Source organism: Heterocephalus glaber, unplaced genomic scaffold, assembly GCF_053883595.1.
Source record: "Heterocephalus glaber isolate CG9 unplaced genomic scaffold, H.glaber_assembly_v1.0 deba00001479, whole genome shotgun sequence".
Taxonomy (NCBI): domain Eukaryota; kingdom Metazoa; phylum Chordata; class Mammalia; order Rodentia; family Bathyergidae; genus Heterocephalus; species Heterocephalus glaber.
The window spans coordinates 8,944,975-8,970,910 of record NW_028258316.1 but is presented as its reverse complement, the minus strand read 5'-3'; the positions used below and the strand labels follow the sequence as shown (position 1 = coordinate 8,970,910).

Genomic DNA, 25,936 nt, shown 5'->3' with positions numbered 1-25,936 from the left:
GGCAGCCACATTAGACTGTGAACAGGGAGAAGAAGAGGAGACAAAGTGCAGCTTGAGTGCCTTTCTGTTCCTAACAATGAAATGATTATTAAACAACACTATCTGAACCCCCATCCAGACTGAGCAGCTTGGAGGCAAAACCCAACTCTGTTCATCTCTCTAAATCTAGAAGTCTGGCCAGGCCTCCTGATCTGGAGTGAAGGGCCAGATGTCATCTGTAGAATCAGGGCTCTGACAACACAATGTTCTCTGGAAACCTGTGCCAGAGTTCTGTAGAGTGAAGTTCTGAGTGTTCCCGTTGGAGCCTGACCCTTTCAACGCCCACCTCTCTGGTGTGGCTTCCCACAGTATGACTTAGGAAGTCTGCTTTATCTCTCTCAGCTTCAGTTTCCAGAGGTATAATGTGAGGACCACACTCCCTGCTTCATAGGAATGACATCAATATTGATTAAAATAGTTTATGCAGAGAAAAGGGCCTAGCCCAGTGGCTACACTGAAGAAATGCCTTGTGGGAAATGATCATGATTCCTAACATTGCCATTGAGGACTAATATTATTCATTCAAGAAATATTTGTTGACTTCCTGCCATGTTCTAGAGTGGTAAGGAGGAAAGACAAGGCTCCTAAGGTGCTGGCCTTGTGGAAGCAGCTTTTCTTAAGTGAGTTCTTTGTGCCAGCTTTCCGTGGTTCCTTTCTTTTAGAGGTGGTATCAAAAGACTCACAATTTGGATCTGTCATTATCCAGGGCCTCTGTGTAATAAGAGCAGGTCTGTTTATGACTTCTTAGTTTCAATAGCACTGTTTGTGGGATTCTATGTTAATTTTTTACCTTTTTCCAGGCAAACTCTTGTGAAAGGGAGCCAGGCACATGTATACACCTGTCCCTCCAACATGTGAATACCACCTGCCTGTCTTTGGCTCCTGGGAGCACCTGTGTACAATCTGAGAACAGAGATCAGGCCAAAAATTGTGTAGGTTGAAGTTATGTTCAGCCAGCAAGACCAATAACTGATGAGAATTTGCCCTTGCTTTCTTAAGGCAGAAGCAATCCATTCTGGTTCCCACAAATCAATATCAGAAAACAGCCCTAGAAGTAATGATGTATCTATTAATGGAGAGAGCCCCTAGGGAGGGCCACAGCAGGACAGAGTACGAAATCTAAGCTCCAGGGGACTGCCAAGTTGGTCTCCAGGTGTGTGCGTGAGACCTGTAAGTGTGAAGACCCACTCTCTGCTGTCTCCTCACTCACCTCTTTCAGAAAAACTTCTATTTGTGAAATTGAACACCCTCAGGATCTTTTCATGTCTTAAATGCTCTGACATTTCCCCCCAATTATAAAGGCCATATTTGTTTATCATTAACACTTTAAAAATATTAATTGCCTTATTCTCTGATAATAAGGCACTGATTTTTTTTATTAGACTGATAATATCACCAAGAGGTGGTCCTGATTAACAACACCAGTTTCCCAGCTTCCCTTGCTGTGAGGAGTAGCCACATGACTATTTCCAGCCAATGAAATCTTAGCAGGTCTGCTGGGAAGATTCTGGGAAGGTTTTTGTTTCCCGTATCTTGCCTTGAAAAAAGAGAGCAGGACACTTGAAGCATCCATGCCCATGAGGCAACAGCATGAAGATAAAAGAGATCAAGCTGAGAATGTCAGAGAGCAATGGAAGGACATGTGCTGTTTTCAGTATTGGGAATCAAACTCAGGACCTTGTGCTTGCCAGGCAGGCACAATGCCACTGAGCTACATTCCCAGCCCAGACATGTGCTCTTGATGGCTTTGTCTCACCTAACAAGACTGATAAATGGCAGCCAACTAGTAAAATATATGCCTAGTGTTCAAGGTACTTTTAGTCAGGTGTTCTATTGTTTGCATCCATATTCCTAACTGTTATGAATATGTTAAAATAGAAAATGATAGTTCCTAAGTTAACCAGGGGTCTCCAACCCCTAATCAATGGACCAGTACCAGCTCTGGCCTATTGGGAACCAGGCCACACAGCAGGAAGTGAGTGGTGGGTAAGAAAGCAAAGTTCTAACTGCATTTACAGCCACTCCCCATCACTCTCATTACTACCTGAGCTTTGCCTCCTGTCAGATCAGTGGTGGCTTAGATTCTCATAGAAGGGAACATGTGAGGGATTTAGGTTGCACACTCCTTATGAAAATGTCATGCTTGATGATCTGAGGTGGAGCTGAGGCAGTGATGCTAACACTGGGGAGTGGCTGCAGGTGCAGATTAATATTAGCAGAGAGGTTTGACTGCACGGAGATCATAGTAAATCGATGACCTGCAGACTATATCAAAACCATTCCAGTGAATAGCAAGTAACAATTAAACTGCATCTATAGATGATGGAAGGTTGTATAGTGGCAAGTGAGTTGTTGTACTTCAATTGTACAGCTGCATCTGGTGGCAGGTAATTAATAAGAATCCAAAAATTATTTTAGTCCATGTGAAGCCTACCTATTTTATTTGCCACTTCCATCTGCACCTCTTTCCTGCACTGCACATTTGTCTCAGTCACAGTTTTGATAAGCTTACAAAATAACCCTAGTCAAAATCAGTAAAATACAAATGTCATGGGAGCTTCTTTCAAAAAGGGGAAAAACCCAATGATGAGATGGCAGAACAATCTAAGACTGCCAACAAAAAGGAAGCTGCATTTAAAAGAAAACACCAAGAGTCCCACTTAAATTATGGGCTCATTGCAATGAAAGGACAAGTGCTTTTCTTTGTGGTACTGAGAATTGAACTCAGGACCTTGTGCTTGCCAGCCAGGCACAACCCACTGAGCTACATTCCCAGCCTGGACATGTGCTTTACTGCTGGTTCAGAATTGATCCAGTCTGCTGCTGAGGACATTTGTAGTGAATGGATAGAGCTGCAATTCAAAAGGTAGCACATGTTCCTTTTTGGCTAGCATTATAACTAGAAGAATTGATGATACGGCAGAGGGTGTTGAGGCACAATTACAGAGGATTAACAAGTCACTGTGGTACAATATCCAGGTTGCTGTATCTACCTGGAAGATGAAACAATGCTCATTTTTTATTGGATATATTTTTCAAGAGGATGTGCATGAGGGTATGTTATGTGCACTTTTGCTGCCAACCAACACCACAGCTGCAGAACCATTCAAGTGTTTGAATGATTACACAGCAGGAAAACTGAATTGGTCATTTTGTGTTGCTATATGCATGGATGGAATGGCTGCCATTATTGGATGGCTTTCTTTTCAGGTTTGATTATTTGGGTCAAAGAGGTCACCCCTGAATTTGAGTCTACACACTCTGTCATCCATAGAGAAAGCTGGCTGGCTGGCTAAAAAATGTCAACTGAATTTAACAACATTTGCAGGATGTGATTAAAATTATCAACTCGGTGTGCTGGCATACAGCTATAATCCCAGTACTTAGGCGACCAATGCAGGAGGGCCACCATGTGTGCAAGGCCAGCTTGGACTACATAGTGAGACCCTGTCTCAAAAAATAAAATTATCAACCACATTAAACTACATGTCCTTAACTCACATCTGTGCAGCTGTGTGAGGAGATGGATACACATCTTCTCTTCTCTTATACACAGAAGTGACACACATCTTCTCTTATACACAGAAGTGACATGGTTTTCTAAAGTTAGATCATTGGCCAGAGTTTTTGAATTACAAGAGCTGCTCTAGAGATTTCTTTTAGAAAAAGTCACCACCGGCAGCACATTTCAGTCACACAGGATGGGTTGCAAAACTTGCTTACTCATATGACATATTCAACCTACTCAACAAACTCAGTCTTTCACTTCGGGAGAGAATGACAACTGTGTTCAAGTCACAGATAAAGTGGATGCAATCAAAGCTAACCTGGAATTATGGGGCAATGAGTGAATATTGAGATTTTCTGACATGTTTCAAACATCAGCAAAGCTTTTGAAATAGACTGATCCAGGGTCTTCTGTCTCCATGCTGTTGCATGATTACCTGTCTCAACTTTCAAAAGAGTTTGACCATTACATCCCAACCCCAAAAGGCCTCACAACAGGGAAGGAATGGACCCTCAATCCACTTGTGAATAAGCCAAGTGAATAGATTTTGTCCATGCTAGAAGAGGATTGACTGCTTGCGATTGAAAATGATAGAGATCTTAAAAGTATATTTGAGACAACTTTGAATCTCCACACATTTTGGATTAAAGTCAGGGCAGAATATCCTAAGTTTGCAACAGGAGCTCTGAAAAGCCTGCTTCCATTCCCAACATCCTATTTTTGTGAAGCAGAGTTTTCTGGAATGACAGAAACTAGACAAGACTATGGAGTACATTGGACATAAGAACACATGCTGGGTGTCTTTGTCTTCTGTTCCCCTAGAAAAAACCATCTAGTTCCAGGAAAACAAGCTTAGCATTAAAATTGATTCTGTGTTATGCATTATTACAATATCATAATAATAATAGGAATAAAGTACCCATGTAATGTGCTTGAATTATCCCAAAACCATCCCTTCAAACTCTGGTCCATGGAAAAATTGCCTTCCACAAAACCAGTCCCTGGTGCCAAAAAGGTTGTGGACCACTGGTATAAACCATCCTCGAGACATAGCCATTATTCAAAGCTAATGTTTGGTATATATTTTTCAAGTGTTTACACACATCTGAATTCATATAAACACAAATACATATAAAATAGATAGGTTCATAAAATAAATGCATTCTGTTCTATAACCCACTTTTTACTTAACAAATACCATGATACCCATATATTTCCGTATTAGCATAGTTTTTTAAATAGCCAGTCTTCTGTTGCTAGACATTTAAAGTATGTCCAATATTTTCTCATTATAAGCAATGCTGGAATAATTATCCTTGAACATACATCTGTGTGCACTTGTCTGATTGTTTACTTAGGATAAATTATTAGACATGGACAAAGAGTATGCACACATTAAATGTTGACACATTCTCTATGAAAATGTTCATTGAGGGACTACCATGTGTGACATAGTTATGCTTGGTGAACCAGACAGCTATATCCCTGCCTGGGGCGGAGCTTTTGGTCCCGTAGGAAGACCAACAGTTGAATGGATAAACAAATGGGTACTGTTATAGTTTAGATCTGAAATATCTCCCTAAAGTCTCATGTGTTTGGAAGTGGGACCTAGTCAGAAGAGGGAGGATACCTCTATGCCTTTAAGTTGCAGGTGTCAGGTATATTGTCCCAGAAACAGGAAAGTGACTAGTGCAGTTGCAAATTGTGATGAGAGATAAGCAGGAAAAGATCAAATGCAGTACAGAAACGGACCTATTTAGAGAGATGACCAGTGAAGTTCTCCAATGAATGACATTTAAGCTGAGAGCTTAAGGATGTTAAGAGCCCAGCCTCTATAATGACAAAGAAGTGCTATTGGCAAATTACCCAGAGAAGAAATCTTTGCTATTTAAAGATCTGAAAAGAAGCCAATGTGGTTAGAGCAGCTGATAACAGTATGAAGGAGCAGGCTAGTTCCAGAGAGCATGAGCCCTTGAAGGGCATGCTGGAGCATTTGCATTTTATTTTATTTCATTTCACAGAAAGTCATCAGAGGGCATTAAGCAAGAGAGTGACCTGTTTCATTTTATTATTATTATTTTTTAATGATCACTCTGCTTGCTCTTTTCCATTGTTCGGATGGGGGCAAAGCTAGGAGACCAGTAAGGAAGTTATTGGAGTGGTCCAAGCCAGATAATTTGGACTGGAGTAGGGTATATGGGAATATACAAATTTGTTCATTCTGTTGGTATTGGAATATGCAAATAGAGCAATGGATACAAAAGAAGCATTTATAAATGGGATTTAATATCGGATAAAAGTGTATATTCCTACACTAGTGGCTCATAGTTGTATTCACTGAAGTTTTACATTATATTTTAATATCTGTTAGAGCAATATTCCCTCATTTTTTCATTTCAAAAATTTTCTTGGGTATTTCCTTATTCTTATTTATCAAGAGAAGTTTTAAAATAATTTTGTCATGCTTTGTCCCATCCCACCCCCTGAATCATATTGGTTCTTTGATGTAGATTTATCAACCAAGTTGGGAAGATATTTTTGCAACGTTGAGAATTCCTGTCCAGGGATCTTTCCACTTAGAAGTGTTTTTTAAATGTCCTTCAGTAAGATATTATGGTTTTTCTCCTATAGACCTTGCTATTTTTTATTTAGAATATGGTATATAATATTTATTGATAATTTGGATATAAATTTTTCATCACATTTTCTAAATGGAAATCACTAGTATTTGGTGTTATATATGGGCAACCCTATAAGTAGTACTTCTTCCTTCTTTTGAGTTTAGAACAAACCAAGTGTCTTACTTTTCTTGTTGCTGAGACAAAATACCCGACACCCAAAGCTAAAGGGGAAAAGGTTTATTTGGCTCTCAGTTTGTAGAGGCTTCAGTTCATAGTTGGCTGGCTCCAAGGCATGGCAGAGAGGCACTGCAAGGAGAAATAGTTCGTGCCAGACAGAAGGCAACAAGGCAGCAAGCAGCAAGTAACAAGCGACAAGCAGTGCCCCTCTTTCTGTCCCTTATATCTTATCCAGGCTACCCACTTTTAGGGCAGGTAGCACTCTCACCCAGGGTGGAGCAGCCTTCATCCTAGCATTGAACCATGAATCAATCCCACCATCACATCCTTGATCCCATCCTTGATCCCAGCAGCACACACTCTAGATCCAGCCACCTCTGAAAAGCTCCACCTATGACTAGGCTTGGGGGGATATCTAGATACAACCCATAACACCAAGGCATAGAGGAGAGGAACCCAGAACATAGAAATACTACCTTTATCATTGATAAAGATGGTTGGAAAATGTAGGTTTTTATCTGTTAAGTGGGTTTGCTATATTTCTCCTTCAATTAGATATTTATTTCTGTATTTGCAGGCATTTTGGCCCAATAGTCTCTCTCTGCCCCACAAACATACTAAATAGTGAAACCATGTGAAAAAAATATTTGCTTTCTGCAGTCAGCCAAAATCCAAAAAGAGGATTCAGAAGCAGCTGTTCTTGTCTAATCCTTCTCCTCAACTTATTAACCACTTCTTCAAAATTTATTCATCCTCCCCTAGGGTGGAAAGAGATCAGGACTCTTATTCAAATGCATGTCCCTCTATACAGGAAAGAAAGCTTCTCCCTAACAATTGGGAAAGCTATTGATTTATCTTATAATTGGCTACCTTACCAAAGTCTGTGATATTTTTAGTTAATTGTGTTGATTTTTATTCTTAAACACTATGGTGAGCAAATAATGAAAATGTTCTTTCTTCCCACTATTTATATTTCTTGTTTATTTTTCTTAACTTATTGCATTGGCTTTAGCTTGCAACAATTTTAGCAGGCAGCCTTGCTTTATTTCTGACTTAAATAGGAGTATCTTTCAATGTTTCACCATTAAATGTGTGAGTTAATGTTTACTGATAAACTTTAAATTTTTTTCCTAGTAGGTCATTGGTGTTGACATTTATTAAATACTTCTAAAGCATCTATCCCATGGATAATACCCTGTGATTTATGATTTATTTTCCTTTAACAATGCAATAAATACATACATACATATGGAATAAATACATATTGATTGAGGTGGGTTTTGACTTATAGCAAACTAGATTCAAATTGTATTTAGTAGTTTTGCAACTGCAATACACTTAAATGTATTAGTCTGTAGCAGTGATTTATATATTGGAGATTGATCAGTGAGCTTGGCAAAAGTTGTCTTTGCTCAACTGAGTTTGGGAAATGCCAGGTTAAACAAAGCACACAGGTTTCTTTACTCCTACGCTTCACATGGACCTCAATATACTAACTTTGTGATTCTCCAAAAGGTAAACAATAAACAACATGTAACACTTTTGAAAGTTACCACACTGCTGAAGCCCTCTTTCAAAAAAGGGGACTAGTGTTCTTTATTTATTTGCAGTTCTCCTTTTTGGTGTTTTCTTTGTTGGATTTTGGTATCAGGGTTATCTTGGGAAATAAATTTTTTTTTCCTGTGAAACAGTTCAAACAACACAGGAGATGGTCTGTCCTCCAGTGGTATGACACAACTTGTAGAACTTGCTGTGAACCCATCTGAAGCAGTGGCGTTTCTGAGTGATACAAATGCTTGGAAGGCACGCACTTGGGTGATGGCCCCACCGCTTGTTTCCCTCGACAGCCAGTTCTGCTTGGCACCCTTTTCTTTAGGATCAAGCTATTTTGGAAAATCCTAGAATGCGTGAAAATGAGACTCGATGCATTAGCAAATTGATGCTGATCACTGTTGCATGGTCCCCTGCTCTAAACGTTCCAGGTTCCTGGCCAGTATCCTTTTCAAGCAGCATATCCCTCAGCCTGGGGAGGCGGGCTGGGGCTGTGTACGGCATGTCTGGTTAAGGGGGCAAAGTCTGCGCCTGCCTTTCCTTCTAGCTACTCCAGCTGCTGGTCCAGATCTGGGCCCTCCTCCTCATCCAGCTCCATTCCATCCTCTGGCTTCTACCTTTCCCCAAGTACTGCGACTCCTGCTTAAACCTCTGGCTGTCTCCCTGAGGGCTATGTGGGCAAATCATTTGCCCAGCAAAAGGGGTGGCTGAGAATTGCTAGGAGATTGGGGTCAGTCTAAGAGGCCTGGCTGAGCTCCTGTTAGGTCAGCTGGGCAGTGAGAAGAGCTGAGAGATTGTCTTGGGGTTCAGTAAAGCCTAGAAGGGCTAGGTGGGTGGGTGTCCCCAGAAGAGGCCACACTAGCTATGCTGGAAGTCCTGGGGGCTTCCAGCAACCAGGCTGAGGACAGGTCTTGGGTGTTCCCCGGCCTGGGGTCAAGGGTCCTGGAAAGAGACTCACTTGGAGGAAAGGTTCATCGATGCCCTAGGCTCCAAGAGGCCTGGGGCTGCGAGGATCCTGAGGCTGGGCTGTGGGCGCCTGCGGGCTCGGTGGGGCCCAGTGCCAGGCCTTGTTCACGGCCAAAGGGCTGGGCCTGGGAGGCCGGGTGCAGGGCGCGGCACGGGCTTGGGGCTCCGGGGCTCCCGTTTCCCCTTCCGCCCGCCTCCCCCGGAGCCCGGCCCGCCGCCGCGGCCCGCAGAGGGAGAGGGAACTGTCGCTGTTTTGGTCGCTGCCGCCGCCAGGCCGCGCCCCGCCCCTCGCCGCCGCCGCGCCGCCGCTCCCGGGGAGGCTCGCGCTAGAGCTGCGGCGCCGCTGCCGCCGCCTGGGCCCCGGGCCCGGCCCCTCCCGCGCCGCCCGGGCGATGAGAAGCTGCTTCTGCGTGAGACGGAGCCGGGCCGCCGCCGCCGCCGCCGCCGCCGCCCCAGCGGGGAACAGTTAAGTGAGGCCGCGCCGCGCCGCGCCGCGCCGGCCCTGCTTCCCCGAGCGCCGCCGGGCGGACCGGAGGACGGGCGGGCGCTGGCCGGGCTGGGCCGGGGGGCGGGAGCAGCCGCCGCCGCGCTGAGCCAAGGCCTGCGGGCTAGGTGCCCGGCCCGCCGGGGACAGGCCCAGGCCGCCTCTGCAGGGCCCAGAGACCGTGGCTGCTGGTCCCGGGCTCGGCCTCGTGGGCGGGAGGCGGGGGTGGGGGGACCAGGGACCCTAGTGGCAGCAGTGCCCCCAGACCTGGGCAGGGGAGGGGTTCCTAGAGCCACCTTTGCCCTCCCCGGAGGAGAGGCCAGGCGGTCCACCTGGACACAGGCTGGGGACAGTCTTTTGACCGGCTGGGCCTGGGGTCCAGCTCTTGGCGGTCACGTGGATGCAGATCAGCATGCACCTGACCCTTAGGCATCCTCTGGGGTGCTGGCCACTTCGTTACTTGGGCACAGACGAGAGGACACCTAGATCCTAGGGCACCTGTCTGCAAGGTGAGATGCCCAGGTGTGGGCACTCCAGGCCCAGAGTACCAGTCCAGGAAGGATGGTGGGCATGCCAATGAGCATGCAGTGATCCCAGTGCACCATGAGGCGCTGGAACACAAGCTGGGGCATAGCACCAGGGAACATCAGACCCTCAGAGACAGCTACAGTGGAACACCAGAAGTATCTTTGTCCTCTTTGTTACCAGCACACTACTGTTCGTTCCTAAATTATTTGCCTTTCTCCCCACCAAAGGCACATTCCAGTCCCAGTCCCGAATTTAGTGGGGTGCAGCGAAAGACCACAGGAGGGAACAAGGCAAATGGCTATTGCCTCTTCTCTGTTCCCTGCCCCCGCCCAAGGTCCAGAGCCCTTGGATTTCAGCCACAGAAGCAGACAGCAGGCCAGCTCCTCTTTAGAGGCCTTTGTCTCTGGTGGTTCTTTCTCAGAATAATCTCATTGCACATTTCTGGACAGCTGGCTGGATATCATCTCATTTTAACAGGGCTGGCAAATCTTATCAGCAACAGCAGAAAAGACTTAGGAAAGTTAGAAGATAAGCTCTGCAGAAACCTAGACTAACTGAAAAACTCTGTGCTAGGAAGGTTTGTTACAGGAGATGGTGACACCTTTCTTGCTGGCTGGAAGTTGTGTGGGGTGCTTTGAGGAATTGTGCCATGCTCAGAATATTTAAGTGGGGGCTCTAGAATCGGGGCTTCTGGAAGGTCCAAGGCATCAAGATCCATGTAGAGCAGTTGATGTGGCAACTACCAGTTCATTTGAACCTAAAACCATTTCTCTGATTCACGTTTGTCATTCCTTCCTTCTAGCTTTTAGGTCCCTGATGTAGGCTCAAGGCACTTTCCCTGCCCTACCTGCATCCTGCACCCAGTTGGCCTTCTCCACTTGTAGAATATTGTACTACAGTTAGAAGCAGGGACTTTAGAATTAGAGCTCAGCGTAAGTCCTGGCCTTCCTACTTCCTGTGTGTTGTTGAGCAAGTTAAAGAACCTTTCTGAGTCTGTTTCCTCATCTATAGAGTGAAGCTAATGACTGTATCTAAGGTCCTAGGATTTTGATGCTAGGTAAAGTATTGCACTGGGCCGCCCTTGGGAATTGTGGTTTCCCTGTGATGTCTGAGCTCCAGTTGTACCTTGGTGCTTGCCGTGTGACAAATGATCAATAAAAGTTAGTGGTTATTTTTAAGTTTGTCAATGAACTAATCCAAAAGAAAGCCCTTTTGTTTGTTTGTTTATATTTAGAGGGCCTTTCTGTTTGCGGTTATTATTTTGCTCTTATCAAGGCAAGTAGGAATAGTGATACAGTCCAGTGAACACTGGGCTTGGATTTGGGGGCCTAGATTTGAATCTCAGGCCACCTCCTGGCCCTCAGGTAACCTAGAGAAGTCCTGGAACCTTTCTGAATCCCATTTTCTTAATTGTGGAAGTGGCTTACAAATAAATACCTACCACAGAGGGGAGGTCAGGAAGGCTGAACAAACTCATAGTTGTGACTTCATCATGAAATTTAAGTGAGATCCAGCCCCCAGCAACAGATCTAGGTTTTGTTTTTCAACTGGGGATTGAACCTGGGACCTTTGCACAGAGCTACATCCCAGCCCTTTTAAAATTTGTAAATTTTGAGATATAGTCTCCCTAAATTGCCCAGGGTGGGCTAGAATTTGCAATCCTCCTACCTCAGCCTCCCAGAGTGTTGGGATTACAGGTGTGCGCCACCACACCCATCTGGTTTTGTGGGTCTGATACTTAAACACAGTTTGTTGATAGTGACCAGGCTATCAAAAAATAGAATTGAAGAATATCTTGGTTTGGTATGTGTTATAAAACCATACAACTGTGTGGACACATTCATTGCTGGATGCCCTCTCAAGGCCTTGGGAGAGGTAGGGGAGGGGCCCAGAGTTTAATCTCTAACCATTTTGTGGCAGATCTGCTTCTCTGGGGTCAGAATCCAAGTAGCCGGGGATCCTCTGCAGTAGCAGCTTGGAAGTGCTCCATGATTTGTGCCCCTAGAGTGGCATCCTTGCCACACTGCCAAGTAATGAAGGTGTTGGAGTTGAGCATGGGAAATGTCAAAGGTGCTCTTATGGCGATGAAGATAACAAATGACTATGGCTTTATGTGTTTGGGCTGAAGACACTGGTTAGTGGGCTGTGGCTGAGTGAGGAGAGCCTTCTTTGCCAGTTGAGTGGTGAAGGGGAGGCATGGGGCCTGGAGTGAGCTGCCTCTTCCTCCTGGGGCGTTGCTGACCTCTTTTCCTGGCCCCAGGGCTCTCCTTGACCTTCCACTCACTGGGCTGCCCTTGGGAATTGTGCTTTTCCTCCGGTGTCTGAGCTGCTGCAGCGGCCTTGCTTGAGTCAGATCTCTCTCCAGCTGCCTGGGAAGCAAAGCCACTGCAGTGTGTGCATTGCATTACCTCCCTTGTTGGGACATCCTGTGGCAGTGTTTGCTTTACTTGACACGCTTCTGGCAAGATGCAGAGTTTGTCCAGCTAGAAATGTGAGAGCCCCATGGGCCTGAAGCCCAGAGCCTCACAAGAGTTTTATAGCTCATGGTCCCCTGAGGATGGAGGATCCTTGGGCCTGTGGATAAGATCTTCATGAGTTTATTCTTCATAGATATGGATAATGATATAAATACAGACACATGCACATGTACTCCCTCTCCAATACTTTACAGATCAGCAGGGCAAAATGTTCAAAAGAACACCCCTGATCCTTTAAAAGAAACAAGTGAATTCTTAATGAGGTAACTATAGCTGGGGTGTTTATAAAAATGCACATTACAGGGATTGGTATCCAGACTTCAAGGAACCAGAAGCTGTAGGGAAGGGGCACTGTAACCTGCATGTTTAACAAGCACTTTCACTTCCTAAAATTTAAGAACCACACTTCCAGATACTTTTAAAAATTTATTAAATACGCACAACATAAAATATAGTGTCTTAGCTGAGTGTGGTGGTGCCTGCCTGTAATCCAGGCACTTGGGAGGCTGAGGGCAGGAGAATCGTCGTGAATGCAGGGCCAGCCTGGGCTACATGGTTAGTTCAAGACCAACCTGGACTACACAGTGAGACCCTATCTCAAAAACAAAAAAAAAACACAAAATATCTTAACCTATTTTAAGGATGCAGAACAGTGGCGTTAAATACATTCACATTGTTATGAAACTAATGTCTAGAATTTTTTCATCTTGCAAAACTGAAACTCTGTGCCCATTAAACAATTCCCCATTTCCCCTCCAAACAGCCCTTGGCAGCCACCATTTTTACTCTCTGCTTCTGTGAACTTGACTACCCTAGGGACCTCATAGAACTGGAATCAGACAGTGTATAACTCTCGGTGACTGGCTCCTTTCACCTAGCAGAATATCCTCAAAGTTCATCATGTTGTGGCATCGATCAGATTTTCTTTCCTTTTGGGGACTGCATAATACTGTTCTATCAAATGTATATATCCTGGGCTGGGGATTTAGCTCAGAGGTTCTGCCGCCTGCCTCTCAAGCGCAGGGACCCAAGTTCGATCCCCAGTACCAAAAAAACCCAAAATAAAAAAAAAAAAAAAAAAACCCCAAAATTTATATATCCTATTTTGTTCATCTGTACCACAGGTGGACACTTGAGTTGCTTTCATCTTTGGATTATTGTGAATAATGCTGCTATGAACATGGGTGTACAGATATCTCTGAGACCCTTCTTCCAATTGTTTTGGGTATAGAGTTAGAATTCATTTCGGGATCATCTAAATATTTCGTTTTTAATGTTTTTGAGGAACTGGAACACTATTTTCTATAACATGGTGGCTATGTTTTACATTTCCACCAACAGCACATTAGAGCTTCCAATTTCTCACATCCTCACCAGTGCAGTACTTTTATTTGCTGAATTTTTTTTGGTTTATTTTTAATTTCTGGTAGTAGCTACCTTAATGGATGCAGTTGGGGTTTGACTTGCATTACCCTAATAACTGGTGATATGGAACATCTTTTCATCTGCTTGATGGCCACTTGCATATCCTCTTTGGAGAAATGTTTATTCAGGTCCTTTGCCCATTTTTCAATTGAGTAATTTGATTTTTGTTGTTGACTTGTAGGAGATCTTTATGGATTTGGATAGTAACTCCATATCAGATATCTGATTTGCAAATTGTTTATTCCCTAGGTGGCCTTTTCACTCTGTTGGTTGTGTCCATTTGCAAATTCTTGGTGCTTTATACACATTACACTCCTGTAGAGAATATATTATCTACTATTTGTTTTATGGAGTAGAAACTCAGACCTAGTATGGTTTGTTGTTGTTGTTGTTGTTGTTGTTTTGAGACGAGGTCTCACTGTGTAGCCTGGGCTGGCCTCTAATTTGCAGTAACCTTCCTGCCTCAGTCTCCTGAGTGCTGGGATTATAGGCATGAACCTGGCATGTCTGATTAACTTGTGGAAAGTCACGTAGCAGTAACTGTCAGAGCTGTAATTCAAACTCAGGCTCCTCTGACTCCAAAGTGCCCTTCCCGTTCCTCAGCTCTGCCTGCCACTCTACAGCACAGGAGGCCTCAGCGGGTCTGAGGGAAGTGGTGGTGGGGAGAGGCAATCCACTGGAAGACCTGGGAATCCCTTTCTACACCACTGGGGAGCTCCTTCCTGTGGGCCTGCATCATTGCTTACCCCTTAGAAATGGCAGAGAGTAGAGTTGGCAAGTATAGAGTTGTTTTGTTTTAATTTAGTTTAGCTGAGTTTTGTTTATTTGTTTCAGCATTTGCTCTCATGCCCATCTGTGACTTGCTGTTCCCCCAGTGGTCTGTGTTTGTCCACACCACAGTGGCTTCATGGATGGCAGTCTTCTGCCTGCTAGACTTGTACCACTCCCCACTCTCCGTCTTCCAGGGAAGCCAGCTCTTCCTCCCTGTCTTCCTGCCTCAGCAGGCAGAAGGAAGTGTCCTGTTATATGTGGTGCTTTGGAACATTTCTTGTAGTTGGAGAGTATCATGTCTTATTTATCACTTTCACTGGGCATTGTGGAACTTCTTGGCTGGGCAGTATCTAGTCTTAGCCCCAGCCCGGATGCATTAAATCAGAACCTGGGGTGAGGAGTGAGGCTGCTGTAAATTGGCAGGCTTCTTGGGGCACTCTTCTTTCACCCAGCCCGAGCACCCCTGGCCCCTGCCAGGCCCTCATCTAGCTCCTAGTACTCCTGGAAATGCCTGGAAATGCTGCAGTCCCTCCCCTTTACAGATGCTCCCTCCTGAAGCCATGTTTGTCCTGCTGAAGGCATTGGCCACTCTGTATGGGGCTCCCCCTGGGGGGCCAGACAGGTCTTCTGGCACTGTTGCTTCTGCTGCTTATATTTGCTCCTTAATCCAATAAAACTTGGACAATTTTGAGAGGATAGGAACTTCATTCATGCTTTATCCATCCATTATCAATGTATTGAGTGTACATAATATACCTTTGAACAATTTGTGTCCTGCTAAAGAAAGCGTTACAGCCCTCTGAGAGGCAAGGCTGTGCGTGTCTTCACTCGTGTGTGCAAGCCCAGCTGTGTATGAGCATGTGTACAAGTGTGTGTGCTAACACCACGTGCTTAGATGGTACCAGGATTCTGAGTGACAGCACTGTTTTGCTGGGCAATTGAGGAAGGTCTTGGGGATGGGCAGAGCGGCCCACATTTTGAATGTTTGGGTGGTTGTCCGTAGGGCAGGAGCTGATGCTCTTGGCTGACCTGTGAAAGGGAGGGAGGGACTAGGGGCCTTATCCTGAGACTGTTCTTCCTGGGAGGCTACCTTCAGGTTCATTCCATTTATTTATCACTTGTTCATCAAACACCTAATAAGTACCTATTATTAGGGGCATAAATTTTGAATTGCAGACCAGTGATGTTAGCTGGGAGCTTGTTAAACAGGCAGCTTTCAGCAGCCCGCTCTCAAATGTACAGAGTTGGGGTCCCTGGGGATGAGGCTCATGAGTGTCTGTTATGACAGCCTCTCCGGGAATGCTCACGTATGCTGCAGTACAATAACTCCTGCTCCCGAGTGCAGGACTGTCCGTCTTCATCTCTGCTCTCCCTAGACATCTGTGGACTCCTGTGTGCTGGGCTGTGTTAGGGACTGGGAATGTGGGGGGATGGGTCAAGGGAAGCCACGCTGGAGGCGTCAGTGGTACATGCAGGTAAAGATGACCAGCGGGACAGCAGATACCCACCTGCATCTCAGAAGAAAAGTCCAGGCTGTGAAGGTTATTTTGGAAGTCATCAGCAGGTGGGTGGAATGACTAAACCTCTGAATGCATGGAAAGACCCACATGCAAGTCAGGGAGGTTGTGGCTCGGCTGACCAACCCAAAGCCAGGTGTTCTGATGATTCTGGCCTGGGGGCCCACTTGCCTGCCACTGAGGTGACATGCTGGCATTCTCACTCTGCAAGTTCTGGCCATTGGGACAAGGCACTCCTCTCATGGCACTGAACACTCAAGGTACCATTGCTCTTGGGGTCTCTTGGGATGGTTTCATTTGCAGGATATTGCCTTCTTTTTCCTGCTTCCCAGGGGGCAGCATGGCACTATGAGGGAGCCTTGATAGGAGGCTTTCTAGTGATCGTGAGGAAGTCTGGGTGGTGCTCCCATGGGTACTAGAGAATGCCCCACCCTTGAACATTGTTCCCTGGCCTGTGTAGAGTCAGGTCTGTATGGAGCAGGGCTTTGGCTTGGGTAGTGCTGTAAACTTGATTCAGGATTTACTTTTAGAGAGGGAATTCTGGTTTCTGGCATTGCCCTGTACCAGCTACAATCTGAGCCCTAGACCTCCATCACATGGTTTTTGGAAACTGTGTTTGGTCATCAAATGGTTAATACACATCTAAGCATAGGTCAGATTGCATTGATGAGTTCGTGCACCAAATTTCCTATTAAAAGAAACAGACCTTTACTGGGAGGAAAGGAAATGCCCACCATTGTTAGTTTCCTAGCTGGAAAATTCTTTGTGATCCTGGAGAGCTTAGAAAAATATGTGCTGTAGTTCCCTAACATCAGAGCTGCCCTCCCTGCAGCCTGTGGCCTGCTACCACCTGACTCTCCCCAACAGCATTTATCCAAGGGCTTTCACTGCTGGTGGTCATCAGGTTATCTGTCCAGACCAAAGGCCAGCTGGTGCTGGTGTTTTTCTGCAGTTCCACAGCGGATGCCTCCCAGTCTGTGTTCTGTTCCCTTGGGTGGCCTAAGACCCAGCTGCCCACATGGCCAGTGCTGCTGGCCCCGCCTCAGCTCACAGCCTCCCGAGTGGGGGGATCTCTGTACTTCTGCTGCAGGGAGGTGACCTGGCAGTATTTCTGTGCTCCCACCTTTGGGATGGGGATGTGTCCTTCTGTTCCTTGCTTGTGGCTTTGTCAGTAGAGAGGGCTGCACTGGGAACAGGGAAGTACCTCCCCATGACACCGACCGTAGCAGCAGCTTTTATTTGGGGGCAGCCCAGTCCTCGTGTCGATCCTATGCTTGTGTTGTTTCCCACAGCAAGTGAAATATTTGAAATATTTCCTTCCCTTGCCCAGCCCCGCAAGTGGGTAGATGTGGGCAGACAGTTTATGTCTTTGGTGCTCTTGACTTTGGGTTTCAAGCAAGCTGATCACAGGTTCATCCTTCTATGGGGACTTAGTTAACCCACTGATTTTTGTCATTTCAATTACAGGAGCCCAATTTAACATGCCCCCCTTAATATTTTGAAATTACTCTCCTCAAAAGTTGTGCAGTTGCGCCGTGGGCCCAGGTGGGCAGTGCTGGTGCCACTTCTGAGCTGGCCTTGCTCGCAGCAGGGAGGCTGAGATGGCAGGGAGGCTGGGTGCCTCCTTTGAAGGTGGCACCCCGTGCCCCCTGCAGTCCTGGCCCCTGAAAGCACTTTAAACTCCTTGGCCCACGCCCTGCTGCTCCAAGGGCCTCGGTGGAGAGAGGTCTGAGCGTTGTTAGCTGGGTTTTGATTTCAGTACTGGAGTTGATAAAACGAGATAAACCCCAGGCTCACTAGGGCCGTGGAAATTAAACAGAGATGATATCAAAGTTCCCCTGAGTTTTCAGCTGTGATACAGTAGCTTAGTTTTCTCCCAGACTGGGGCCGCAAGGCAGGCCTTTGATTCTGAAACAATGTTCAGCATCAGCTCAGCCCAGCACTGCTGACTTTTAGGGATTAAGCACACTGTTGTGGTAATTCTTTGATCAGCTACAAGGGAGCAGCGTGCCCTCTGGGTGAAGGGGGTTCATAGTTAAAGTTCATTTCTCTGTGAACCTGGATGACAGCACCGGCGAGGGCTTCCCCCAGCCCTGTCTGCCGTGCTGCAGGCTACAGCAGGCAGCTGGCCTCCTCCCAGCCCTGCCTTTCCCGCAGCACTTGAGGACCATGGCAGGGAGACAAAATCCTCCTGCTGAGGAAACACTTCAGCTGGACCCTCCCCATCTTACCCAGTCCACACACACGTGTGCACGCACACAATGCATATGCACGTGCACACTTGGCCGAACATACACACTCTCACTCTCCTGCCTTGGGGAGAAAAGTCTCAGGGAGACCCAAGAACAGCTGCCCGGAGCGGGGTCTTGGAATGGTCTAGGCTGTGAGCCTGCTCTGGGGAGAGGTTGGATGGGAATTGATAACCGGAGAGGCTAAACTAGGGTAGCCCAGGGTCATTGTCACCGTGCCCAAGAGCAGACATGACTCACAGGTGCCCCATACTTTCGTTCCTTAGCTGGCCTGTGTTGAGAACCGACTTGATTTCAGACGGGCTAAAATGCCAAAGTTCTGGAAAACAAAATCTCAACATCTGCTATCTCACCACCCAGACTGGGTCTACGCTTGGCTTTCCCCGTAGAGACCCTCGTTGCAGCCACATCTGGATGGCGCAGGTTTCCCCATTTGGCTCCCCTCCTCGGGTTGGCCCCACCACTCGCTGTGGGTAATGGAGCCCCTGTGTGCTGTGATCTTGCATGTGCAGGGCCGTAGATCAACCTGTTCCCTCCCGTGCTGCGCTCGGATCTCCCTCATTAGGCCTGAATTTACCTCCGTCCTACACAAACATGGCCTTAGCTCATTTTTATTGTTGTAAATTATTTATGAGGGGAATGTTGAATCTTGAAACTGAGGTGCGAGGAAAATTAATCCCATGTTACTTTTATCTTTCTGTACTTTTCTCTCCCTTGCTTGACTTATTGAGCTATGGCCAGAGAAAAAAGAGCTTTGGCATTTTAAAATATAATTAGTGTTGAAACCGCTTTCCCGATTGGGCAGTGTTGGGTTGTGTGCGCGGAGTAATGCAAAGCGGCCCCGGACTGGGGAGAAGCGCGCCCCTGCTGGCTGCGCCCACGTGGTGTCTGAGCACTTCGGCTCTCAGTTTCCTCCGCTGTGAAATTGAGATAGCACGGCCCAGCCACCTGCCAGGTCTGATGTGCGAGTTAACTGAGAAGGAGCATGAGGAAGCTTCTTGACATTTGCAAAGCGCTGTAGGAATACAACAGAGGTGTGTTCACATGTTCTGTGCAGTTAGGATGTTGAGATGCATGTGGGTGCGGAACAGGAGGAGATTCCATCTCCCCCTAAGATAGGAACAGGCGTTACTCGAAGGCAGCCTCTGAAGTTTATGTTTTAGCCAGTGTCGCCTCTTGCCAGGCAGGTTAATGTTGGTCGTAGGCACCCCACTCCCCTACCCTGCCCTCCCTGCCCCACTCAGATCTGCTCTGTGGGCTCGCACTCCTGGCCTCTTCCTCCCCCTGGCCTGTTCCTGGGCGGCTGAGTTTGGCGGTGCCATCCCTTCTGGCTCGAGGCTCCAAGCAGCCAGGGGAAACACAGAGTGCTAGTTAATAAATGGCCTTTTGTTAGGAAGGTCAATTGAAGTGACGGTGGAGACGCTGTTAAAAGTAATTTGAAATCAGAAAATATGTAATTCAGGGCAAGCAGCTTTGAGCGATGGCCTCTGCCATGGATATCTTGGGCGTTTCTCATTAAAAGCTTCCTTGGCTGGTGGTGGGGCTTCCTCCACCGCAGTGGAGTGGGCCGCAGCCCCGCACCGAGAGCAGCCATTTGTCTCTGTTTCACAAAGGCTGCCTCGTCCCCAGGGCACCAACTGGGGGAAGGGGGACGGGGAAGGGGCGGGTGCGCGCGGAGATGCGCTGCGCTTGGCCGGCCCCCGGCTGCTGGGCAGGCTGGGCGCCCGCCCTGGCGCCCGGCTCTTTGTCTGCCTCAGCTGGAGGCCGCCTGCAGCCATCTTGGGAGCTGCTGCTGGGCCGTCTCCGCGGGAGCATCCCGGAGCATCCTTTCCAAGAGAGCGATTTGCCCTCCTGCAATTGATAGTGTGCGGCAGAGCAAAAGAGCCCGTTATCATCAGTACCTGGCTGCGCATATTGTGACCGGAGGACATGAATCTATCAGCAAATAAGATATTTCTTAGGCTTGGCTTCTCTCTCCCTGCCTTTCTCTCTCCCCTTCCTCTTCTGTCTCCCTCCCTTTCCCTTTTTTTCAGCTTTTTCTTTCTCCCCTATCTCTCTCTCTGATAGTAAAGGCAGTACTATCTTAAAAAAAACACTTCACCTCACATGTTCTTTATTAAATTCACAGCGTGATGTTTAGCACTGGCAGAATCCTTACATTCTGTTAATGAGTTGTTAATTGCAAAGCATTTTTGGTAACCAGCAGCAGTTACCAATATTTTGCAAACTGCAGCAATGTTATGTTCGTGTTCCCAATAATAGAGAATTTTTCAAGTGCAGGCACTTTTTGATCAGCGCGTGCTTTTGGATCCGGCAGGTGCATATATTTAACTCGAAACCTGTACTGGGGGCATGCATGCGTAGTCACTCAATAAATATTTACTCAGTGCCTACTGAGTGCGGGAAGCACTAAGCCTTTGCTTTATGCAGATAAGCCCGGCTGGTGAATGAAATTGGAAAATAGGAAATGATACAGTGATTCGGTGTGGTCTCCACCCCCTGCCCTGGCCCTCTCTAAGCTTGTTTTCAGTAGAAGTAAAGCCTGCTTAGTTTCTCTTTTGTCACACACAGAAGCGGAGAAGGCAGCTGTGCCAGGCACCTCCTAGCTTTGATTGGAGACTTGGCTCCATTGCATTGACAAGCCTCTTCCTTGAGTCTTTTGTGGATTCCACTGACTACATGGGTGACTTGTATGCAGTATTTCGATTGTTCCTATTTAGGGAGCTGCAGTAATTTTTAGTGGCCCTCTACCTTTTGTAATTTTAGGCTGAGAGGTAAGAATGCTCTTCCTTAGGGTATTTGGTTTGTTTTCAAAGCAGTAACCAGCCCTGAGAGAGCTGGCAGATCTACAGCCAGTGGAGTTTAATTGCTGCAGAAGGAGGTGGAATTTAACTTGCTCCTTTTCGCTGCTTGTCCTTGTAAAAGTACTTAAATTCATTTACATAAGGTGTTGCCTTTTTTATTTGCTTCCTGGTGGCACGGCCACTCTGGCTGCCCAGGCCAGGCGCTGTCCACATTGCACCTGTCTCTTTTGGTCCTGTCAAGAGGCTGCAGCAGCAGAATAATAATTCCACCTGTGCCCCCCTTTCCTCCAAAGTGCTCGGCAAGAATTAGGGTCATTGTTTATATTTAGCTTTGAGTAAGTGCCCACATGACCCTTGCACCACAGACCTCTCTAGGACCCTCATTACATCAGCTCTCTTAGATCTTGCACCAACTCTGAGGGTGTTGCTATCACGGCCTCACTTTATAGGTGAGAAAATTGAGTTTCTAAGAGGTTAAATTTCTTGCTTAAAGTGACCAGCTAGCAAGTCATGGAGCCCGGACTCAAACACTGTTCCTCTGCCCCATGCCCAGAACACTGTCATCTCCATGTTTGCAAAGCTCCTTGCATGTTTGCAGAGCTCTGCCTGCAGAAAATCCAATCTCAGCATGGTTCGGAAGCCTGTACCTCCATAAAGCAGGATCAAAAAAGAAGAGAAACAAAAGCTGTAGACTTAGGTATGTTTGATTTATCCTCAGAGGAGCTACTGGTATCTCTTCAGAAATTAGGCAGCCGGGGATGTAGCTCAGCAGTGTAGTGCCTGCCTGGCAAACATGAGGCTGAGTTCCATTCCTGGTACCAAAAAAAAAAAAAAGAATGATGAACTTTGGGGCTTGTGTCAGAATACCTCCTGAGCTCAAGGATTGTCCAAAGCTTACTTGAGAAGAGCAAGGGTCAGAGTAGAGGATAGGGTCAGTTGCCCCAAGGTTCTGGTTCTATCTGTGTGTATTGCTCACGTGGAACACTGAATTTTGTGCTTTCTTTTTCCTTTTCTGAACCAGGAGCAAGCCACCATGCCTGAAGTTAAAGACCTTTCAGAAGCCTTGCCAGAGACTTCGATGGACCCCATCACAGGAGTTGGGGTCGTGGCTTCCCGGAACCGAGCCCCAACGGGCTACGATGTAGTAAGTCAGGACACTAGTTTGTATGTTTTGCTTACTGACTGAACAAATATTCACTTCCTGTATCCGGGACTCTCTGGCCTGTGCGTAAGGTGTGCATCTTCCCTCTAGGAACTTAAGATAATCAGAGCGGGGTCATGGCCAGTGTCCTGGCTGGGGAGTCAGCAGACCTGCGCTTGCCAGGGCTGTTTCCTGGCTTGGGCTGTGGCTGAGCCATTTGACCTCTGTGATGATCATTTTCCCCTTCTGTGAAATTAAGAGGTTGGATTCATTGACTTCCACAGTCACTTCGAGGCATGACATTTCATGAAAATGATCCAGGACTCTATGAAAGACTACCTGTGAACTCATTTAGACTTCCCAGAAGCCCAGGAAGGCAAGTAGCTTTATCTCCGCTTTGCTAATTGGGAAGACCCAAGCCCAGAGACATGCCGGACAGAGTCCTAGTCCTTGGTTACAGTAACTAAGTAGGACCAGCCCTCCTCCCAGGTCAAGTGCAATGACAAACCACAGCACGACAGTCTACCAGAGAGCTTCCTTGCTTTTCAGCAGACATTTGTGCTGTGTTCAGTAGTCCTGTGGGCTGGGACTGGTTATTTTGTTGTTTCAATAGATAAATTCCAACTTAGGTAGAGCTTAGAAAGTGCTGAGTGACCTTAGGAGGGTACAGTAATGACTATCATCATGTGTTTTTGAGATTCTAAGCTGATCTTATTTTTACTTTGCTCATTTTGTTTATGACAACATTTTATCCTTCTTCTTTGAAAATGTGCACTAGGAATACATAAAAATAGTGACTAGATTAGTGTCTGCTATTCCTGGGTAGAAAGGCTCAGACGCCTGGTCTTAGAGAAGCCCCAAGGTAGGGATTCTCAACCTCAACACTGTTGACATTTGGGGCCAGATAATCAGATAATTCTTTGCTGTGGGCCTCTCTTGTGCATCTAACAGTGTTCAGCAGCATCAGCAGCATTCCTGGCCTCTGTCTAGTTAATGCTAATAGCAGGTGCTCGTTCTCCTTCAGAGGCAACAGTCAAATATGTCTCCAGACATTTCCCCATGTCCCCAAGAGGAAATGGCGGGTGGGCACAATCAGCTTCCAATGGAAGTCACTGCAGACAAAGGAGGTTTGTACTGGGCCCATCAGCACTGGTTCCTGGGTGTAGACCAAGGATCCTGTTAGAATGTTCCACATCACTTTCCCAACTGTTTGAAAGCTTATAAACATTTTTTTTTCTTTTGTTTTTTTGGTACCGGGGATCGAACTCTGGTCCTTGCGCCTGTGCAGCAGGCGGCGAAACCACTGAGCTAAATCCCCGGCCCACTTATAAACATTTTAAAAGTGAAAGGACAAAGGGATCTTTTTTGACAAAGATTTGAGTCTTACCTGCTGCCTATCTTCAAAGCCCCATTGGAATGTATAACTTTCCATAAAATAGAATCATTAGGTATGGCGTTGTGCCATAAAACTCTTGGGGAAGCTAATAAAAACGTTCCTGATTTGAGAGGCCAAAGTGTCTTTTGATGAATTAGGTCTGAGGCAGTGCGTCGTGAATCAAGGCAGGACTGGCTCGTGGTCTGTGGGAGGGCGGGCACCAGGGTCCCTCTCCCGGGGGCCTCACAGGGAGCTCCAGCCCTGGGCCTGGGTCTCAAGTCTCCCTGCCGTTCTCTCGCCGATCTGTATCTGTAACATTGTGTTTGTACCTTTGGGGTCACTGCGAATACTTGGCCAGTGGGCGGCTGATGCCCTTTGACAGTTTGGTTTTCTGAAAGTCTTGGTAAGCCTGACAAGAGCACAATCTATCCCTATCATTTTCTCCTAACATTGCACTCAGTTCAGAAGAGCGCAGTGTCAAATGGATGAAATTAATAAGCACATTTCATGATCACGCTGTACCATGCATTTTAGTGGAAGGTGAGCAGGGCAAGGGGCTTGAGCTAGCTCGCCTGGTAATTACCCAGCCTGCAGGCTCCCTCTAAGAGCCCTTCCAGAGAGAGGGTTAGAAGGTGGGAGTGAACTCTTTGTTCTGGCCTCTGGCCTCTTTTCAGATAAGCCTCTTGTTCCCCAGAGGTCTGGTCCTGTGTTCAAGAGTTCAAGGGGAATGGCGTGGAGGGCAGGGTGAGAAGAGGTATTTCCCCCTATTTTCATCTGTAGTTTCATATTAAGTCAAGATCCAGACCAAAGTGCGGGGTGTGTTTTGGTGGCCAGCTGCAGGAATGCCAAGGCAGAAGTGCAGAGGACGAGGGAGCCCGGTGCTAACCGTGTCGAGGCCCCATCTGCCTGTTGCGTCTGCTGTAGGATTAATCTCTCCCTGCACAGAGTAGGCTAAGCAATGTGACCCCGAAGTCCTGCACCAGATGGGCTGCTGGCCCTGAGCTCCACAGCTACTTCAAAATGGGCTTAGGTGTTATTGCTGTTTGAAGTAAAAGAAGCCAAGGGTTCATTTATAAAAATTTAATTTCATGATTTCCCTTCTCTGTGGATCAGGGAAGCTTCTCTGGGTAGGGCCTGGGGACTATTTATTAAACTTCTCAGTTTATTGTTCCTATTTCTGCAGTCTTCCCTGCATCCCCCACCCCCTTGTGTCCTGTAGCCACATGCTCAGATCCGGGCATGACTAGGGCTGCCAGTCCCTGCTATCAGAGATCAGGCTGAGCCTGTGGTTCTTGTAATGCCACAGTGCATGACATGATGACTGTGCTGCAGGTGGCTGGCGTTTGCCAAAGGTACCGTGTGCCATTTCATCATCAGTGGATGGTTCATTTCTGGAGGATTGCAATGCCACTAGAAGTACTTCGTGGTATAGCCTCTGTGTACAGTATTTAACCTTTGATTTCCAGCTCACTCTGGATATTGCAGTGCCTAAGAGGTGTCAAGCTGGACATCACTGAGGATCATTGTTGGTTGTATTTCTGTGTATCTCCAATGACATACATCCTACCTTTTATATACACCTATTTACCATTTAAACAAGAGCTTACAACTCGAGTCTACAACACTATATGTACAAGATGACTGTCCCATCACACCTGTGAGCCCACTTTTCCATATTTCTAACATGCCTACATTCTCTGTCATAGGGGGGAGGGGGTAAAAGAATTACTCATCCTTCAAAATGTAATTCACATAGCTCCTTGGTGAAACTTTTCCTGGCCAATGCTCATTTATTTACTGATTGGCTCCACAGATATTTATTGACCATCTCTTACTATACAAGGCACCAGAAGTCCAGGATTCTGGGTGAAGTTGGACTCTATAAGGTGAAAAGTCAGAGGTGAAGACAGGCAAACGGATGGTACCCAGAGGTGCAAGCCATATTGAGTTTGGCTATTATTATTTTCATGTATGTGTCGGGGAGTCAGTAAAGGATTTGAAGGAAAAGAAGTTCTTAGTCTAATTTGTATTTCTATAGTTCAGGGATGTGTAGAGCAAGGAAATAATTGGAGGGGCTAGGCATTGATGCAGTGGCTGAGTTTAGAGGCTATGTATTAGTGCACGGGGAGGTTGCTCACACCAGGCCATGGAAAGAAGGAAATGGAAGTAGGTAGATGGGAACCGAGGTCATATTCTTGGACAGAAGAAAGGATTGAGTGTTGGAAGCTGGGTCCAGAGGTGAGGAAAAGGAAAGACCAGAGTGACATAAGGGTCTCTTCCTGGGCAGCTGGGTGGACATTGCT

At 46.6% G+C, this 25,936-nt stretch overlaps 1 protein-coding gene across 7 annotated transcripts in view; it reads left to right on the top strand.

Annotated features, from left to right (window-relative positions):
- The first annotated feature begins 9,177 nt into the window (after positions 1–9,177).
- Mvb12b (multivesicular body subunit 12B) overlaps positions 9,178–25,936 on the top strand; it is a 169,782-nt gene continuing 153,023 nt past the window's right edge. For 2 of the 7 annotated variants that reach the window (XM_087183186.1, XM_087183188.1), the window contains exons 1-2: positions 9,178–9,327; positions 22,139–22,261. In XM_087183186.1, the coding sequence (XP_087039312.1) occupies positions 22,151–22,261 (111 nt within the window). In that variant the 5' untranslated portion in view covers positions 9,178–9,327; positions 22,139–22,150. Of the gene's footprint in view, positions 9,328–18,398; positions 19,348–21,213; positions 21,815–22,138; positions 22,262–25,936 lie in introns of those variants that run through there. The other 5 variants (XM_087183187.1, XM_087183189.1, XM_013073796.3 and 2 more) reach the window with 4 other exon arrangements.